At 68.6% G+C, this 19,969-nt stretch overlaps 1 protein-coding gene across 2 annotated transcripts in view; it reads left to right on the top strand.

The window, feature by feature from the left end:
- The first annotated feature begins 906 nt into the window (after nt 1-906).
- The window catches only part of CACNA1H (calcium voltage-gated channel subunit alpha1 H), a 59,824-nt gene continuing 40,761 nt past the window's right edge, over nt 907-19,969 (top strand). For both annotated transcript variants that reach the window (XM_039246745.1, XM_039246746.1), the window contains exon 1: nt 907-1,205. In XM_039246745.1, the coding sequence (XP_039102676.1) occupies nt 907-1,205 (299 nt within the window). The remainder of the gene's footprint in view (nt 1,206-19,969) is intronic.

Below are 19,969 nucleotides of genomic sequence, written 5' to 3'. Positions count from 1 at the left end.
CGCCGCGGCCCGGGCCGCCCCCGCAGCGGGGGGCGGGGAGCACGTTGGCGCCGCTCCCCGCCCCCCGCCGAGCCTCTCCGCGCGCGCCCCCTGGCGCCCCGCGCGCCCCGGGAGGGGTTGGGGGCGCGGAGGGGTCCAGCTCCGCCCTCCCGGACCCTGGGAACCGGCGGGCGCCCCCCCGCGATGGGGGAGGGTCGCTCGCGCGCGTGCCTCGGGGCGGGGGCGGGGGCGGCCCCTCCCTCTCGGCGCCCCTGCGGCCCCGCCCCCGCGCCGGCCCCGCCCCCGCCCTCCGCGGCTCACTCCGAAGTTTCCTGCGCCGCGCGCGGACACGCTCCGGGCTTGCTCGCCGCCCCGCGCCCCCGCCCCGCGCCCCCCGGCCCCGCGCCCCGCGTCCCCGGCTCGTCAGCCCAGCGGTCCCCCTCCGCGCCGGGGTCGCCGCCGTCGCCGCCGGGCCAGCCGGAGCGGGAGCCGAGGCCGGCGGGCCGGGGCCGGGGGCGCGGGGCCGGGGGCGGCGCGCTCCAGCCGGGGCCGAGCGCCGTGCCGGGTCTGCGGTGACCGCGCCGCCCGGGCGATGCCCGCGGGGAGGCCGCTGGCCGCCGGAGCGAGGTGAGACACGGCGGGGGACGCGCGCCCCACTGCGCGGCGGGACCCTCTTCAACTTAGCGGAGCCGGTGAGGGCGCCCCTGGGGCCCCCGCCCCGGCGGTGGGGGAGGGGCGGCCCAGCCCTTGCCGGAGGGAGGGGACGGGCGGGGGCGGGGGGCGCATTTGTCTCTAATAAGGGAAGACAAAGACATCCCGGCGACCGCGGCTGTTCCCGCAGCTCCGCTGTTCCCGAGGCGGGCGAGGGGTGTCGTTCCCGGGTCGCGGTCACCGCCTGTCACCCCGCAGGTGCTGGCCGTTGCCGCTATGACCGAGGGCGCGCAGGCGGCCGACGAGGTCCGAGTGCCCCTGGGCGCCCCGGCCGCGGGCCCGGCGGTGGCGGCAGGGGCGTCCCCGGCGAGCCCCGGGGCGCCGGGGCGGGAGGCGGAGCGGGGGTCAGGGGCCGGCGCGTCGCCCCCCGAGAGCCCGGAGGCCGGGCGCAGCGCGGAGCTGGGCGCCGACGAGGAGCCGCCCGTCCCGTACCCGGCGCTGGCGGCCACGGTCTTCTTCTGCCTCGGGCAGACCACGCGGCCGCGCAGCTGGTGTCTCCGGCTGGTTTGTAACCCATATCCTTCCAGGGCAGCCGGGCCGAGGGGACGCGGGGCGTGGGGTCCGGAGCGCGAGGCCGGACGCGTTGGAGCCGGAGCGGGCCGGGCGCGCGGGCCGCGCAGGGCACGGAGTCGGGGCAAGAGGGGCGTCTCTCCGTTCCCGGGCGGGGTGTCCGCGGTCCGGAGCCCGTTCGGGATGGGAGAGGGCGGGGGAGAAGCGGCGAGGCCGTCACGGACTTGGGAAGGAGGGGGGCGGCAGGGCGGGAAGGCAGGGCTCCCGTGGGTGGCGGCCGGGAGGGGCCAGCAGGGTGTCCGCCAGAGGCAGGACCCTCGCCGGGGAAGGGGAGGCCTGAAGGACGTAGAGTGAGGGGAGCAAAGTTTTCAGCCTGTGCTTTGCGCCTCGGAGCGTCGGGGGGGACCCGGGGGGCGGGAGGCGGTTCCAGGGAGAGATGCCGTGACGTTGGTTGTGAACTCGCCTCTCCAGGCTGAACTCTGTGCTGGGGCTGATTTAAGTCATGCGCAGCTGGGGGTGGGGGGCAGGGACGCGGCTGGCTCTGCACTCTGGGGTCCCTTCTAGTGCTTTTCCCGGGAGGGGGCCCCCTTTCTGCTCTTGGTCAGAGGGGCAGAGAAGGTTCTAAACGGGCGTTGGGTCGGCTGGGGGCACTTCTGGGATGCTGACAGCTGGTCTGGTGGCCCCTCGCAGATGGCCTTTGGGGACCGACTCCGTGGGTTCTGGTTCATCCTGCGTCCTGACGCGCCGGCTTTGATGGGTGGGAACTGGCTTCCAGGCGGCTGGGCTCCGGGCACCCTGCCTTCCTGCCCCTCCCACAGGGAGACACTGGGCAGACGGGCGTGGGGTGGGGGCCCTGGCCGCGGCAGGGAGGAAGACAGACGTGGGGACTCGCGTGTAAACTTTCTATGTCAGAATCGAGACAGCGCGAGAATGAGCAACGTGTGTGTATATTTCTTCTACATTGTGTCTTCAACTGTGTAAATACTAAACGTGAGAGAAGAATCTGTACCAAAAAGAAAAAAAAGTAATAAAGCCCCTGCTCCTTTTTTCCAAAACCCAAACATTGGCGGAGTCTGGTTTACCTTCTGGTTGTGGAGGAAGGTCATCACGGTCCCAGGGCCCGGCCCCAAGCGCGGCGGCAGGCTTCGCTGCTGCCTGGGTCCCACACCCGTGTGGCCTCGGCGGGGCACCCCCAGGTGCCAGGCTGGTCTCCCCACACAGCAGCCGGCCTGGCCTTCTCCCCGGGACTCTGACCTGGAGATGGCCGGTCACTTGGCTTTGGCAGGAGTGGTGGTGGGTGGCGGGCGTGCCCTGAGGCCCTGGGCCCGGACGGACCGGAGGTCGGCTTCTCCAAGCTCGTGCAGAGACCAGATAGGGACGGGGCCTGCGGGGCCTGTGCTTTGTCTCTGCTGACAGCCCCCGTGCCTGGCTGCTCTGTTCTCTGGAGGCTGACCCCAGGGTGCTGGGTGTTCCCGGCCTTCCAGGCAGGCTGGGACCCGGGGACAGCTTACGAGGTTGTTTGTGTCTCTGGGCTGGGCGTAGGGAAGGCGGGTCAGGGGTGCCCTGCGCAGGTGGGCTGCCGCCCGGGGCGGGGGCTGGGCTGCAGGGCTGCGTGCTGCTGACCACGCCGGGCAGGGGCGGGGGGAGGGTTTGTCCGCTGGGGGAGGGCGCCGTCCCCTCCAACTGTGGGGGGGAGGGGGGGTCGGGCTCAGATCCCGGGATCGTTTTACTTCGGTGGATATCCTGCATCTGTCACGCAGAGTGGGCACATCACGGCTTTTGGCCTCGTAGGGACGGCCGCTCACCTCCAGCAGATGCCAGGCCGTGTGTTGGGGGCCTGCATCCGCCCTGGGGGGGGCACCTAAAATAAGCCGGTGTGCCTGGACAGGTGGGGATCGGTTCTCTCCGAGGAGCCTGCGGGGCCTCGGCACTGTAGATTCCCGGGGTCGGCAGGGCCTGCCCTGGCCCCACGGTGGGGCGTCCTACAGCCACGGGGCGCTTCTGCCGCCTCAGGCTCCTGCCCTGCCCTGCCCTGTGGAGCCTCTCGCGCTGCAGGCAACAAAGTCGAAGAGAAATGGGGTAATTGGGTTTGCTCTGGGAACCCACACTCTGTAGCTTCTCGCTCCCCGGAGGCTGGCACAGTCCCAGCTGACGTCCGCGGAGCCCGGGCTGAGCCCGGATCCCGTCAGCGAGTGGAATGCAGGAAGGGGCCTTCCCTGAGCCCCCCGACCTTTCCTTTCGGGAGCACCGAGCGGGTGGCCCCGGCACAGACGAAGGCGCGTGGTCTGTTTCTGCCTTGAGGGGAACTTGGATGCATCGCGAAGCAGCCTGCACGGGCAGCCCTTGCCCTTTATTGATTTACTTTGCTTTTCGAAAATGTAACCGTGCTGGAAGTTTTGGGGCAAGTGCTGTTTCTCCTACACGGGTTTATTTATAGAGGGAGGTGGGTGGGATCCGCGTGTCGTAGCCCGCGTGGCTGGGTTACGTTCTGCCCGGGTTCCCCCAGGGTTCCTGACTCGGCGCCTGCCTGCGACGCAGCTGCTGCTGCCCCAGCACCCAGGCCGGGCGGGGCGCCCGGGGACGCTCGCTGGCTGGGAGGGGGGCCCTGGGGGAGGCCAGCTGCAGCCCAGCAAGGGTGTCGAGGGACTAGGCGGTGGCCGAGGAGGCACTTGGGGGCTCAGGGGCGGCGTGCGCCTCCAGGAGCTGCTTCCCAGGCGCCGGGGACCGAATCCGCCTCGGCACAGGGCTCCGAGAAGCCAGAGGGACGCGTGAAGGTCACACGGCTGCTGGAGGGCAGAGCTGGGTGAGCCTGGTGTGACTCGCAGGTCCCAGCATTTGGCAGGGGTGTGAGGCCGGGCAAGTGCAGCGTGTTAAAGGTGTCTCGTAAACCGCGTGCTTCGGGCACCTGGGGCTGGCGGTGGCCGTGGGGTCCTGCCAAGGACACTTGGGGCGTTGATGCAGGGCCCCCCCACCCTGCAGCCCGCTCCGCCCCCACCTGCCTGATGGGAACGGGATGGTACAGGCCAGCCTCACCTTCCCGATCTCGCGGCGGGACCCCCGAGCCCTTTGTCTCACGCAGCCGCCAGGCATCCCTCTTGCGCTCCGGGAATGCAGGCCTGGGGCGCCTCTCCCAGCCCCCCTCTTACCGGCGCGTCGTTCCTGGACCTGGCGCTTGTCTGGCACCAGTGCATCTGTGTCCCTGGACTCGGAGGCCCCGAACCGGCCTGGGGGGAGGGGCGGGTGGAAGGGCCATCCTGGCCCTGGCAGAATTAGGCGTGCGCAGAGTGGGGCCCTCGCTCCTGTGGGCCGGCCAGGGCGTCGCGTGCCTGCCCGGGGCCCGGGGTCACCCGCCTGCAGGCCGGGTCCCGTGAGGAGGGAAGTAGCGTGAAGGGCCCTGAGTGTTGCTGGCAGTTCTGGCTCCCTGGGGCTGGGCTGAGGGCCGGAAGCGGCATGGAGAGGCGGATCTCTGAGTACTCGCCAAAGCAGGGCTGGGGGAGCCTTGTTCTTGGTGTGGCTGCTCCTGGAGGGTTGGGGGGGGCCTCTGGAAACTGACCTGACCTCCCCTTGGCCCTTAAGTAAGAGCTAGGCTATGAAGTGTCATCTTCCTGGGTCCTGCAGTCTGCTAAGGAGGGCTTCCTGGAGGAAGTGACTTGAGTTTTGTCCACCTTTTAGGGATCAGGCTGTGTTCCCATTGCTTTTGCCGCCTTGGGACTGCCCAGCGTGGGATTTGGCCGAGACCCCACTGTCTCTGTGGAGGCCTAGCCTCAGCCTTGCCAGGTGCTCCCACCTAGGCCCTGACGGGGTTTTGAGCTGGGCGGGCAGTTGCCGTTGGTTGAGCTTCCTGGCGGCCTGAGTGAGGGGAGTGCTGTGTGCGTGTGTCACGGTGAGGCCAGGTGTGGCCCCCACCCTGTCCGCAGCCCCGCTGGACCCTGGGAAGGGGGCTCCCGTGAGCACTGGCCGCGAGGCAGCTTCACGCGCAAACGCCTCCTGGCCTGAGCTGTGTGCGGGCCCCACACCGGGCCCCGGGGAGCTCGAACTGCGAGGCCAGCGCGCCGGGCTGAGCGTGGCTGGCCTGATGTTGGTGACGGCGTTGGAGTGGGTGGGCCAGGGGGAGGCTGTCGCGGCCTGGGGGTCAGGGAGGCTCTAGCAGCTTAGTGGACGAGGACCTGGGCAGGAGGGAGGATGTGGATAGGAGCCTCCGTGGCTGGAAGCAAAGGTCCTGAGGCAAGTGGAATATATCCATGAAGGCTGGACCTGTTGAGACTTTACAAGGAGGTCAAGGTGAGGAGAGGCAGCGAAGGCCAAGGCCGGGAAAGGCCCGTGAGCCCTGCAGGCGGGACGAAAGGCTAGCCCGGGTCTCGGAACAGCTCTGCCTCCAGCTGGGACTGGGGCTCACTCCTCAGGGTGGGGACGGGGTGAAAACGGGGCTTGGGGAAGTGGCAGCGGTAGGGAGAGAAGCGCGGGTGCAGAGCGCCCCGGGGGCAGATGCGGGGGCTGGGGGAGGACCGAGGCGAGGCCGTGGCTGGCACCAGCCCTCGAGACAAGCCCCGGGACCGTGTGAGCGTCGCGTTCGGGCGAGGGAGGCGTGGGGCGTCCTCCCTGGCGCGGCGGAGCCCTCAGGGGCGGTCCACGGTGCTCCCCGCGCCTTCCGGCGCTGCAGCGGGCCGGGGCGGCCTCCCGGGTCCAGGGCGAGGATGTGAAGGAGTGTGGGGATGGGGTGGCCGGCCAAGCATCCTAGGGATGGGTCCAGGGCAGCCGGGCCGGGCCCCAAGCAGTCAAGGTCGGGCGGGAGACAACATGTCTGGTGCGGTGTCATGTGTGCGTCCGGAACCCGCCCCGGAAGGGGGTGGCACGGCCTCGGAGGCCCGGTTAGGAATATGCTTTTTCTTCCTGCTTGCAAGTGGGTATTTGAGTCGAGGGGGGCGGTTGGAGGAGCCAGGTCCCCTCTCCTTCCCTCCGTGGTTGATCCTGATACAAGGGCAACAACCAGGAGCCGCGCGGGCCCGGGTTGCGTCTCCAGCGAGCGGACCTGGGGAGTGAAGTCAGGCGAAGGCCCCGCATGGTGACTCAGAGTTTGATTCCCAGACAGGATGGGGTGCAGGGGAAAACAGCCTGGGCCTTGAGAGCTGGCAGCCGGTCTGGGCACCGTCCCCAGAGCGCCGTGCCTGCCGCGGGTGACAGATGGGGGCCACTCTGCTGCGCTGTCTTCACCGAGTGAGTAGCAGCTCGTTCTGCTCAGAACGGGCCTCGCGGGGGAGGCGGGGGGGGGGGTGCTTCCCCGAGTCGGGGCCGCAGGGACGAGCTGGCAGAGCCCCGGGCTGTGACCCGCAGGGCAGCTGGTGAGTGTGCGAGGCCAGAGCGTGCAGGGCAGGGGCTCAGCCGCCTGTGCTGCGAGCCGCCTGCGTCTCTGGCTGGGCTGCTCCCGGGTGCGGGGGATTTCGGTCCTGGAAGAACCCCCTTTTCTTGCCTGTGACGGTGTAAGGACCAGGTCTGTGTCCCAGAGCAGACCTCCCCTGGTCCCTGGCCTCAACCGTGGTCTTCCTTTGCCAAAATTGAGGGCAGAAAGGGGACCTCAGAGCCCCCTGTCTGGGCTCCTGATGTTTGGGTGCGGCCCAGGATCATGTGGGGGCCTCCAGTCCTGTCTCACGCTTGTTGGGTGGACCCAGGCCAGGGTCGTGCGCCAGGACCGCTTAGGCCTGGGAGGGAGCTGGTGCTCACGGAAGCGCCTGCCCGAGCGGGGCCTGGGTGCCCGGGCCGCTGCTCCTCGCTGGGCGCAGTGCCCGTCTTGCTGGAACGGGACAGAGCCTGACCCTGGCGCTGGCGCAGAGGCGCGCTGGGCCAGTGGTGGGAAGCCTTCATGGTCACGCCGTCCTCTCTGTTCTGGGCTTTGCCGTGCCCGCCCCCCCACCCCCCGCCGAGACTGGGGTCCAAGGGAAGTCATAGTGCTGGCCCAGCGGGGACATCGGTGCAGGCAGTGCTCAGCGTCTCCTCTCTGGGTTCTGGGTCTCCACCCCTCGCTGGCCTGGGGGGTGCAGGGGCAGCAGGGGCAGCATCTCTGCAGGGGGGACAGGGGTTGGGGGGCAGCATCTCTGTGGGGGGGCAGGGGTTGGGGGGCAGCATCTCTGCAGGGGGGACAGGGGTTGGGGGGCAGCATCTCTGTGGGGGGACAGGGGTTGGGGGGCAGCATCTCTGTGGGGGGGCAGGGGTTGGGGGGCAGCATCTCTGGGGGGGCAGGGGCCGCATCTCTGTGGGGGACAGGGGTTGGGGGGCATCATCTCTGTGGGGGGGCAGGGGTTGGGGGGCAGCATCTCTGGGGGGACAGGGGCAGCTGGGGCAGCAACTCTGTGGGGGGCAGGGGTTGGGGGACAGCATCTCTGCGGGGGGGCAGGGGTTGGGGGGCAGCATCTCTGCTGAGGCAGGCCTGCCGCCAATGCCCCCCACTGTGTGAAGGCTCCAGAAACTTCCAGGACTCCTTGGCTGTTCCTGGCCGCCAAAGAAGGGGGTTAATGCCCCTTTCATGCAGCCTGGGGGTGGCCCTGTGCCTGCCTTTGTCTCCCTTTACGTCACGTCCGATTTTCTTTCTTGGTAACGACAGCATGGATCTCACTGGGGACCCCGGATCGGGTGGTGGAGGGCCGTCTGGTCCACGGCTGGCCAGTGAGAGGGCCTCGAAGACGCGCGGCCGTGCTCTCCGTCGCGTCCCGGGTCTGCACACGTGCCGTGCCGTCTCAGACGGGCTGACCGAGGAGGGCGGGGCGGGCGCGTCTTCCAGTGGGGAGGATTTGTGTCCCTGGAGCCCCGGCAGCGAGGCAGAGGCGGCCCCTGAGCCTGGGGCCCGGGGCCGGGGGGCCCCCGGGGTCACCACCCCAGACCAGCAGCTGGACCACAGGCCACCGAGCCGCCTGGAGGGACCAGCGCCTCTCGCTGCTGACACTCCAGGTGGCGGCTGTAGGGACCCCCCCTCCCCCAGCTCTCAAGCACGGACATGGAATGGGGCCGTGGGGCCCGGCAGCTGTGGCTGGAGCCAGGCCCGAGGCCACCCCCTGCCCCACCCACTCAGTGCCCCAGGGCCACCTTTAAACTTTAAACCCCTGCTGCCTCTAGGGCAGCGCGACTGGCCAGCCTTCAGCTGACCTTTTAGCACTCGGTTGCCATGATCGCTGTGTTGATAAAGGGGTGCACGTCCCTCAGGCCTCGTGTGCAGTCTGGTCTCTGCCCTTGGTGCCGCCGGGCACGGGTCCTCGCTGGCCCCAGGGAGCCCGTGAAGGGGGTGAAGGGAAACTGGAGGGTGGTGGTGTTGGGGCGAGGGCGCACTCCTGTGCACCAGGGCACGTGGCCGGGTCCGGCAAGCAGGGGGAGTGCTTCCTGTGGACGGAGGGGCAGAGGCCCACGCCCGGGGCGGGCACGGCGTCCACACTAGCTGGCGCGCGTGAGGTGCTGTACTGACTTGAATAGCGTCCCCCAAGTTCACGTCTCCCAGGAAGCTCGGAGCGTGGATTTCTGTGCAAGTTGGGTCTTTGCGGATGAGGCGAGTCTGGAGTAGGGAGAGCCCTGGGGCAGCGGCTGTGTCCTCAGAACCGAGAGTGAGGTCACGCGGAAAAGCAGGCAGGTGTTGGGGTGACGTGTCTGCGGCCCAGGGCCGCCCGCAGCCCCAGAACCTGGGGCCCCCATCCTCCCTCATGGCCCCTGGGACACCTGCCCCAGCTCGCCCGCCCTGGGCGTGCTGTCCGCTGTCCCCTGGAGGGGGATCGGGAGGTGAGGGACATCTTAGCGGGAGGGGGTCCTTTGCAGGACGGACCACAGCGAGCTGTGCCGTGTCGGGCTCCGCACAGGGAGCCCCCTGGGGAGAGGGAAAACCAGCCGTGCAGTCAGTCGTACTGAGCAGTTCGGGGTGGACGCAGCGTGTGCAGGCAGGGGCTCGCCTGGGGTGTCCCTCCCGCCCTGGGCCCCGCCCTGAGGACGTGCAGGGGGCGGCCCCGTCCGCGTGTTCTGTCCTCGGGGGCTCCTGGGGGGCTTCCCCGAGGAAGCGTTTTCCGTGATGTCGAGCATGAGCCCGGGACCACCTTTTCAGCTGCCCTGGCCTCTCCCCCCAGGACAGGCAGGGGAGACCCTCAGGAGTCCGAGGCCCCCACTCAACCAGGGTCCCCCCCACGTGCTCTCAGGGGCACAGTTAGGTGCCGCGGCCACACAGGCAGCAGTGCTGATGGCATGGGGGTCACAGCTGGGGACCCGCGCTGGGCAGCGGCGGCTCCGGGGGCCTGCTCTCGCCTGAGAAGCCCCAGAGCAGGCCTGCCCGGGGGGTGGCCGGAGGAGAGATTGCCTCCTGTGTGGGGTGGGCTCCCACGACCCCAGAGCCCGCTCCTCGCCTCATGGGTGAGGACGGCCTGCTCTTCCCCGCTTTTGGGCACGGGAGGTCCTGGAGCCGCGAGCCTCCTTCCCCAGGACCCCTCGCTTCCCGGGGGCACGTTCGGGGTTCCGGGGCCATGCTTGGCTGTGTGGTGGGGGCAGGTAGGTGAGACCGGGGCCCAGCTGCAGCCAAGGACAATCCGGAAAGTCCCCCGGGGGAGGGGTGCCTCCGGGCTGCTGGGGCGGCCGTGGGCAGGTGGTGAGGTCGGGGACCTGGAAGGTGGGCAGAGACCCTCAGCTTTCCCTCTAGGAGGGGCACCTGGCGTCTGCGTGGCCCGGGCCCACTGAGCATCGGGCCCGTGCCACCGCTTTCTGAAGGCCCAGCCCTGCCGCAGAGATGGGGACCCGTGTCTGGCAGCACAGAGGGCGTCCCCTGGGCCAGGTGGGGGCCACGCGCCATCGTCCGCCCCGCCGCATGGCCCTTTGTCTTTGCAGCGGTCGGTCAGCAGGCGGTCACAGTGTGATGAGTCAGCCTGCATTAGTGCCTCGTGGAGAGGGACCAGGACACGGCCGGGGCCCGGGCAGGGCGGCCGTGTGGCTCTGGCCGCAGGGAGGCCCGTGCGTCCCCGTGGCGTTGAGAGGGAGGCGCGTCTGGCGAGCCCGTGACGGCCCTCGGGCGTGAGGTTCTGAGCTGGCGGGCGGGGGTGCCCCTGCAGGTGGGGCCAGGGCTCAGGTGCTGCTGGCTGGGATGGGGGAGGACACTGAATCGGGGGTGGGGAGGGTGGCGAGTGTCGCGGAAGCCCCCTGAGCTGTGGTTGCTTGGGGCCTGGGGGAGAACGTGGCCAGAGGTCAGAAGTGGCCCCGGGGGGTACAGAGGCTCACAGACCGAAAACCACCGACCGTGGTCTCGTTTTAGAACAGGGCATTCCCGGTGCTGCTTCCTCAACGTTCCAGAGCCTTTTTTTTTTTTTTTTTTTTTTTTTAATCTGTGAAATCTGGGTCACTTGAGTAAGGAGGTGGTGCAGACTCTGGGAGCCCGCGGGCAGAGGCCGGGTGGATGTGGGGAGGGGTCTGGCCCCACACATGCTGCGCCCTGGCTTAGGCTCGGTGGGACGGGGCCCCAGGGCAGAGAGGAGGGGTGCCTGGGCTCTGCGGGCGTGGGGGGCCCAGGCTGACCCCTGAGCACGCACGGGACCACGTCCCCACACCCCATGCTGTCCTGGCGTCCAGAGCCCAGCGGTGTACCTCCCGCCCGGCCGTGTTCGCGCTCTCCCCTCGGGACTGGAGCCGTCCCCCACGCTCTGCCTGCTTGGCGTGACCGCAGCCCCTGGGTGTGTGGCTCCTGACTGGGTCGTGGGCGGCGCTGCAGTGGGCGGCAGCGCAGGCCCGTGTGCCCGCTGGTGATTCCTGCTGCAGAGTCTCTGCGTGCCTCCGCCCTGGAGCCACCTCCCAGACGGACACCACCAGAAGTGCCCTGTCTGCCCATCCAGACCCAGCGACCACCGCCTCGTGGTGGGGTTCCCCATGTTTCCGAGGGTCCTGGATGGCGCCCAGACTGGGCAAACGGCAGCCTGCCCCCGCAGCCAGGACGCAGGTGGGGGCTGTGCCGAGTCCCGTCCCGCCTGCGGCAGGCGGGCACACTGAGGGGTCAGGCGCCAGTCTCCTCTGGCCCTGGGGCAAAGGGACAGGGGTGAGGAATCGCCCCGTTCGCCGTGGGGAGCCCCTCGCTGGTGTCACCTGAGTTGTGTGTTCTGGGGGACACTGAGGCTCCGGGCAGGTCTCTGGATTCCTGAGCCCACACACTGGCTCTTCCTTCATGGACCTGTGGGTGTATAATTTACACTTTGCGCGCCTCACACACAGAAGCGTGGAATTCGCTGGTTTTTACTGTTGCTGCAGAGCCGTGCGGCCATCACTTTCGTTTTTGGAACTTCCTCGTCACCCCAAAAGAAGTCCCCGTCCCCTCCCCAGCCCCCCCATCTGCGTTCTGTCCCCAGATTTGCCTCTTCCCAGCATTTTAGAGCAACGGAATCACCACGTGGCCCTTTGCACGTTGTTGTGTCTGTGAGGCCGTGTTCTCCAGGTGGGTGTACCTGCCCCTGTCCTGCTGTGTGGACGGACCGCGGCGTTCCCGCACGAGCACCGAGGGCACTGTAGGTAGGGGTGCGGTGAGCAGAGCTGCCGGGCAGCTGTACGTGGGTTTTGTGTGAGCCTCTTTCCAGCTCTGGGTACATATGCGTGAGCGGAATTGCTGTGTCCAGGGGACCTGCCAGAGCGGGGCGTGCGTGCAGCCCTCTGCTCCGGCACACCGGGGGTCTCGGAGCCCGAGGTCCTCCCGGAGGAGGCGGCCGGGGAGCGCCAGGCACCACACCCGGCCTGACGGCCCTGTGAGCAGGACCCTCCCCACCTGCCTTCCCGCTGACACTGGAGGGCATAGCCTGGGAGGTGGTCTCGGCAGCGCACCCCCCTCAGGGTCGGAGCAGCCCCCCTGACCTGGGTCTCCCTTTGAGGGGCCGTCCAGGCAGGGCAGGGCCTGTGGGACCGCAGGTGGCACAGGTGGGCACGGGTGGGGTGAGGCATGTGCTGCTGTGGAGCCCTGGGCAGGGTGGCGCTGGGCAGTGGATGGGAGTAACGTGTGTGTGTGTGTGTGTGTGTGTGTGTGTGTGTGTGTGTCCATCCCCGGCATCCGTTCCTGTATCAGCTCTGGAGAATTTCAACACCCACACTTGGAATAAGAAAAAAATTATTAATGAGCTTGGAGCGGTTGCCATGGGAGCCTGTTGCTAATGAATCTCTGGGGCTCCTCTTACCTTTGCGAGCCGCTCAGCACTCCCAGCGACGACATGTTTCCCACTAATCAGGTTGCCGTGGCAACGCCTGTCACTAATCCCCAGCCGGGCTCCCGGTTTCCTGGCCTGGCCCGAGTTACATAAAGCAACTTAGCGAGCACAAGGCTGCACCTGAATCGGGGCAGCCCCCAGCCCACCTCCTCAGACGCCCGTCTCCGTGAGTGTCCCAGCTGCCTGCCACTCCACCCCGCCTCCGGGGGCCACACACACGGTCCCTCGGCCGTGGGAAACAGAGGCACCCACGCCTCTGCCCCAGAGCTGGTGGTGGGAGAACATTCTAGAAGGAACACGGACACCTGTATCCTGGGAGGTGGCCCACACTCCTCCGAGGCAGGGGTGGGTAGGCAGGGGGCAAGTGTGGAATGCCCATGGTGACCACTGGCACCCGCAGCTCACCTCCCAGAGCTGCTGCCATGGCCCGGCTGAGGCCCGGGGCTCCCTGCGGTGGGTGTCCGTGGTGGGTGTCCCTCATCCCCTCCTTGGGTCTCCCCCCCGAGTGTGCGTGGGGGTGCCCCAGCACAGGCGTGTGAAGAGGATACACCCCGCTCGCAGTGGTCCAGCCATCTGCCCAGGGACCAGGTCCAGCCCAGGGCCTACCATGCCGGAAGGCACCACGTTGCCACTCGGGGCCGGGCAAGGAGGCTCCCAACTTGGGGTTTTGGCTCTTTTCTCTGGTGGCTTTGGGACACCTTTTGGCTGCCTGAGTGGGTGCTATGTGGGGAGACAGGTGGCTCTGCCCAGGTTGTCTCCCATAGGAGATGCAACGGTGCAAGTAGGGAGGGCTTCCTGGAGGAGGCAGCCTCCACACAGCTCCGGTAGGAATGGGGGTCTCCATCAGAGTCATACCCAGTGCGTTTTCTGGGCCCTGATTCCCCTGAGAGTTCGGCCACGCACTGGGGATGGGCTCTGAGTCCCTCTCAGCCCTCTCCTGGGGCACCAAGCCCTTCAGACTCCTGAGCACAGCGTCTCCCAACTGTGGGGCCGCCCTGTCGGGGGCGACCCTGACCCCTGGGCTCGTCGGCTGGGGCTGCTGTAACACAGAACCCCAGAGCAGAGCCCCAAGCCGCGGACGTTTATCGTCTGCCGGTGCTGGAACCCGGAAGTCGGCACAGCGCCCTCCCGGGCAGCCGGCCGCCCGCCCCTCTGTGTGCTCCGCAGTCGTTGCTCCGCGTGTCTGTTACGAGGGCGGTCACGCTGGATTAGGGCCCGTGCCCAGCGGCCTCGTTTTATCTGAATTGCCTGTGTGGAGGCTCATCCCGGAGCACAGTCGCGTTCTGAGGCCGTGGGAGCTAGGACTTCAGCGCAGGAGGCTCTGGAAGGCACGTCCCGGAGCCCAGCGGCCTGGCCTCGCTGGTCCCGCCCCGCCCCCCAGGCGCAGGGCAGGGCTCCCAGTGCCGCCGAGCCTCCCTCACGCCCTCCTGACGCATAGCTCCCGGCCGCGCGGCCTCCTCCCGCAGCCTCCCTCGGCCCACCTTCTGCCACCCGCCTCGGGGCCCCCTGGCAACACCCCGCTCCGAAATACCCTGGCGAGTGAGCGTCTAAGCCGTGGACCTAAAATAGGGCTCCCGGGGGCAACACTTGTTCCCACAGCCTCTGGCGGCTAAATATACAGCCTCGCGCTGGCTCCAGCTTCTGGGTGACCTTGCCCGGGGCTCCATGCCTAGACCGTGCCCCTCATGGGGTCCCGCTGACCTTGGGGGGAGGGGAAGCGGCCCTGAGGCCCCCAGCCGCCAAGCAGCCTGTGGAGATGAGCCCCGGGGGGGCCTGCGGCCCTGGGGGCCCCCCCACCCCCTGCCCATCTGGGACGAGCTGACGAGATGCATCCATCCAGGCCTAGGACTGATGGCTCAAGGTTGCTCTGGGCAGCAGAGAGGATGCGGGGAAGGTTCTAGAGAATTGCAGACAGCAGAGTGGTCTCCTGAGTCGGGGGGGGGGGCCCGGGGGGCCTGTGCAGCTTGTGTCTTTCATCAGCCGCGAGGGTTTCAGCCCAGCTCCTGCGCCGTCCCCATCGGGCCTCTTCCCGAAGGAGCGCCTCCTGCAGCCTGCTCAGAGGGGCTTGTGTCAAAGGCGATCGGTCCTGGGCAGCTGGGACCTCTCTGTGGCCCGGGCACCTGAGCCGTTCGCCGAGACATTCAGCAAGTGGCCTGGGAAGGGGCGTCTTCCAGGGGCTGTGTGGCCCTCCTAGCCTGAGGCGACTGGGTGGTGTTTGGGGACAGATCTCTGATGTCCACGCGGGCGTCGGCCTCTCGCGGTTGCTGTGGGCATGTGTGCGCTGCCAGCCGTGGCTGGGGTCCGTGGGCATGGGGCACAGGGCCCCCGCGTGTGGTGTTGGTGAAAAGACTGAGGCAGACACACCGGAAGCCACCTGGCCCTCCTGCCCTCGGGTGTAGACTCAGTTGCTGGACAGAGGCTCTCAGAGGAGCCCGCCCCCACCCCTGCCTCCTCTCACCTCTGCCTTGGCCCTGGTTCCTCTCCCAGGACCCCCAGAAAGGTACTGTCCCCCAGACTAGCCGTAGCGCCCTCCCCTGCCTCCACCCCCGGAGCCCTGCGGGAGCTGGCGGCCCCCAGCGCAGGGCCGGGCGTCTGCAGCTCTGGAGCGAGCCCCTCAGTTCCGCTGGCTGAGGATTGGTCTCCACCACGGATCCCCTCGGTCCCAGAGCCGCACCCTTTTCCAGGCAGGGCCCCCGCAGGGCCTGCTGGGAGCCGGCAGGCAGGAAGGCTCGGTGCCGGGGAGCTCCAGGCCGGGCGTGAGCGTGGGAGTCTCTGCCCGGGGGCCCACCCAGGCCTCCTCCCAGGCAGGGAGCCGGGGCAGTCAGGAGGGGGTTTGTTCCCAGGGCCCTGCCCTCCCCGATGGGTGCCGGGTCCCCAGGAACCTGCCGGGGGGAGGGGGCGGGCAGCTGGAGGAGCCCAGCTGTGGGGCCGCGTACTCCCTGCCCCCCTTCTTGGGGGCTGAAGGGAGGCCCAGGCAGGGTGGCTTGACTCCAGTGTCCCCGGGTGGGGGGGTGGCGGCTGGGACCCCAGTCCTGTGCCCAGTGGCTCAGAGAGGCCTGGCCCCAGGTGAGTGGGCTGTGCCCCGTCGAGCCCCCTGCCCTCTGCTTTGGAGAGTTCTGTTAGAAAGTTCGGGGCTCCAGGCAGCAGCGGGGTGTTCCCTGCACGTTTGAAATACGGCCTGCCGGCTGGTGGGAACAAGGGATGTTTTAATTCCTAATTTAGACTGTTTATCTGCAGAGCTCTGGAGGCCGGGCGGGACGAGACGGTGCCCCCCTCCCCGCCGAGGGCGCCTCTAGCCTCCGACGCACTCCAGCTGCCTGGTGGGCATGGGGAGGGGGGACCCTCACCTCTGGATGAGCCCCCCCGCCACCGCCCGCCCCCCACTTATCTCTGCGTGGACAGCGGGCACCACCTGCCCCCTCACAAGGGGGAGACCCCTCCCCTTGCCCTCCAGCCCTTCCCCTGGGATCTGCAGCCGGGCCGCCAGGAGCAGGGCTGCGGGGGACGGGCCCGTGGGACCTGGGGGCTCTGGCAGCCTGGCCCTCCCTGCTGGGGCCTGCGGTCCGCCTGGGAGTTTTATCATAAAATAGACACGGGGAGGGAGGGGCGGGACCCGGTCGTTAGAATTGCCTCAGCCACTCCCCCAGGCGGTCTCTTCCCGGTCACCAGCGGCTGCCTGAGGACCACTGTTGTCTGTCCGACTTTAATTAGGAAATACATTTTTCTCCCGGCACTCAACAGTCTGCTCGAGGCCCCGGCTGGCTTCCTGGTTGCCATGCCAACCGGGTTGGCACCCCTTCTGGTGTCCCCTCCCTGCACGTGTTCTGCAGAGGGTTCTCGGCGGGGCCGTGGCAGCGAGAGGCCCTGGGGGGGGGGCCGAACACCTTGCGATCCTGCTTTCTGGGTGGGGGTCCCCAGCCGCTGCTTCGCCCTGGCCTTGGGGTGTCCCTGTGGTAACAGCAGAGGGCACTGGGCTCGGGGTCCCTCACAGCCACGGGGAAACTGCGTTTGGGGGCAGGGGGAGTTGGCCCGGGTCCCACAGGTCCTGGCCACCAAGCTGGGGCCACCAGGCTGTGCACTGATGGAGGAGGAGCTGCCTCGGGGCCTCGGTGCAGACCCCCGGCAACCCGTAGGGCCGTGCTGGCCAGGCCCCCAGTCTAGCTTCCCCCACGCCTGCCCAGACCCTCCCCAGCCCCCATCACCCCTACCCAGCGTGGTGGCCTCAGCCCGGCTCCGGCTGCCGCGTCCGGGTCCCACCCCAGGTGTTCAGAGCCTCACCCACACTGGTGCATGCCCACCCACTCTCCCCAGGCGAGCCTGGGGTCCCCATGTCACCCAGCAGCCTCTTTCTCACAGATGCTTCCTGGACAGCCCTCGCCTCCACTTCTTGGGGCTGGAGCCCCTGGAGGTTTGGGCCCTGCAGCTGTGGGGACACTGGCCTCCCAGGGCCCCCCCGGGGGGTGTGAAGTTCAGGCCAAAACCAGGATCAGACCTGGTGACAAGGCTTGGCCCTGGCCGGCCTGAGGCTTCCCAGACCCCACGACGGCCCCTTCCCTCAGCCCACCCGCTGACCTCAGTCCTGAGCTCCAGCCTCCCTGGTGTCTGCACTCCGTAGGGAGCCGACCCGTACTGCAAAGCCTCACGCTCCTGAACTTCAGCCTCGTGGAAGCTTCCGGAAACATGCCGGGAGGGTAGGGGTGTCAGAGGCTCCTCCACAACGTGCCTTCTGTGTCCGCGTGCAAAGAGCAGCCCTTGCATTTCCTCCAGAGTTGGGCCCCGCCCTGCAGGCCCCTCTCGCACCCGCCGGGCCTTGCCCATCTCCCCCAGGCAGCACGCCACGCGCCTGGCGGCGGGAACCTGGAGACGTGGGCACAGCAGGCGACCACATGCCCGTGCTCCTCGGAGCCCGGGGATTCCCTAATTACGGATTTATTATGAAAGCGCCAGCTTCCTCTGCGCTGGCTTCCTGCAGCCGCGGAGACACGCTGCGGCCCTCTGCCGGCAGCCAGCCCTCGAGGCAGGGGCGGCTGCGGGCCTCCTGCCCGGGAAGGGTCATTCGGGGCCCCCCATGGGCAAGGGCTTGCGTGGGATGGGTGGCCCAGGTCTGCAGTGCCTCTCGGCCTGGGGCAGACAGGAGGGCGGGCCTTGGGGGGCGGGGCCACTGACCCATGCCGTGTAGTTGGGTGTGGGGACCCCTTCGTGTGGGACCGTGTTCATTCATGCAGCTTCTGTCCCTGTGGACGTTGGAGGCATGGGTGGCGTGGTTGCCCCTGGAGGCCAGTCGGGACTCAGACTGGGGGGCAGGGTCCCCGAGAGACCTGTGGCAGCAGGCCTGATGCGGCCCAGCAGGCGGAGGGGCTGAGCCCAGCCCCCAGGTCCAGGGCTGGAGGGTGTCCTGTGGAGCGTGGGAGCCCTGGGCTCGAGGTGACTCGCACGCACATCCTGCGGAGTGTTAGCTGATGACACCAGGGCCACCCTCCGAAACGGGGCGTCCCCAAAGCGCGGGTCTGCAGAGGGATGGGCCCCGGAGACTCCGTGCTGTGCGCCGTCTCCTCGCTTAGCGTTCCTCAGGTTCAGGAGGGACAGATCTAGAAGCTCTCGTGCAGGAACCTGTGTAGGATGGGAAAACCCGGCGACGTGTTAACCCCACAGCGTCAGTGAGAGGAGCGTGCTCCACGGCTTTGCGAGTCTCCACCGCCCGCTTCCGGGGAGGAATCTAGGTTCCCTCCTGCTGCCCGCCCCCCCCCCCACCCCCCGGGGTGGGGGTGGGAGGGAGCAGGGCCCCCCGCGCCGGGAGCTGTGCTGGTCACCTTCCGAGACGCCACCCCCGGGATGGCCGTGACGCCTGCGTCCCTGGATGTCCTTGAGAACGTGGACAGGGTCCCAGGAGCCTGGCCACCCGCCCGGACCAGGGGCAGGCCCGTTTGTTCACCTCACCAGTGGGCAGTCGGGCCCATGATTCTGGGAGGGTCGCTCTGGGCCCTGCAGCCGCCCCCAGGGCCCCCTCCTGGGACCCACCCTTGGTTTCTCTACCATCAGCTTTCTGGAGTGGGGGGCGGGGGTGTCAGCCCACAGACGCCCCTCCCGCAGGCAGGCTGCCCTTGGGGGCGGGAGGAGCCCGGCCGGCTGTGGCAGGGAGGGATGGCAACCACCCGCCCGGGCTGCTGGGGTCCAGCCCTGCTCGTGGCCCCCACCCAGCGGGGCGCCCGCCGCCTCCTGGCAGGGGCGGCAGCAGCGAGCCTGGAGGGAGAGGCACCAGCGAGCCTGGAGGGAGAGGCACCCGTTGTTGGTTAAAAAAAAAACAACGGCTCAGATGAATCACAGAAGCCTTGCTCTTCCTGCTGGTTTCCAGGAACTGTGCTCCGACATAATGGATCGGGTTGTTAGGGGCTCGGCTCGGACTCGGGCGGCTGGAGGGGAGCCAGGCTGGGCCGCGTGGCACGCCGGCCTGCGGCGGGGCGGGCGGGCCATCCGCTGTGTGGAGGGGGGCTGGGGCCCCGCGGACGCGTGCGCCTCCTAGAAGGTGAGGCCCTACTGTGCGCAGAAGCCTGCGTCCACAGCCCCGGCTGAGGTGGGGCCCTACTGAGCGTGTGATCCGCTGAGCGAGGGCCTGCCGTGTGCAGAGGTCGGAGCCTAAGCCCACGGTGTGCAGGGGTTTCCTAAGACTTCTCGTGTGAGGCGTGAGCACGACGTGCCCTGAGGGGGCCCGGGAGGACCCTTACCCTTACCCATATGGGTTTTGAGAGGTGAATAGAAGTGTTCTCAAGGCGGGAAGTCAATGGTACGCCGCAGGCGGTGGGCCTCCCACGGGCCCCCCCCCCCCGCCCCGCCACTGACCCTGACAGCCTAGGCTCTGTCCCTGGGTCCTCCGTCCACAGCTGGCCTGGGGCTGCCATGCTTCAGGGACATCCTGGTGGCCATCTAGGGGGTGGTGCCCCTGTGGCCGGGCCCCTGGCTCCTGAGCTCTCTCTGCAGTCTTGTTGAGCAGGCGCTGAGTGTAGTGCCCTCCACATTTCTGCACGTTAATGGCTCAGCTGGGTTCTCGACCTGAGGAATTTCAGTCCATTAAGTGCAAATGCCGTGTTGCTTGAAATATTTGTGACAGGGCCGCCCTGGCTGTTGGTGTCACGTGCAGCGCCGCACGGGACTCGTCAGTGCCTGGCTGGGAGCTGGCGTCACCTGCGGGAATGCGTCCCTCCTGTGCGGGGGGCCGAGCACGGCCACTGACGTGTCAGGATCGCCCAGGCATGGCCCATGGGGAGATGCAGCACCCGCGCCCACCTGCCCACCCTGGTGGCTTTTCTGGAAGCTCTGAGGGCCCAGCCGCGCATGCAGCCGCCTGGCAGGGGGCTGGGGGCTGGGGGCCCGTCTGTCTGGAGTTGTGTGTGGGCCAGGGAGCCTGCCCCTCGTGCACCCCCAGGCTGCTGGGTCTTCCTAGGGGCAGTGGTGACAAGCTTAGTCCCCTGTGGCCTGGAGCACTTTGTGCCACGCCCACCCCTGGGGACAGGCCAGGCCACGCCTGTGTGTCCGGGAAGCATTCCCAAAGAGCTCAGAGACTGAACTGTCCCAACCGCCCGCCCGTC

This window comes from Hyaena hyaena, unplaced genomic scaffold, assembly GCF_003009895.1.
Source record: "Hyaena hyaena isolate Hyena2069 unplaced genomic scaffold, ASM300989v1 scaffold_285, whole genome shotgun sequence".
Lineage (NCBI taxonomy): Eukaryota > Metazoa > Chordata > Mammalia > Carnivora > Hyaenidae > Hyaena > Hyaena hyaena.
This window is presented reverse-complemented; position numbering and strand designations above follow the sequence as displayed.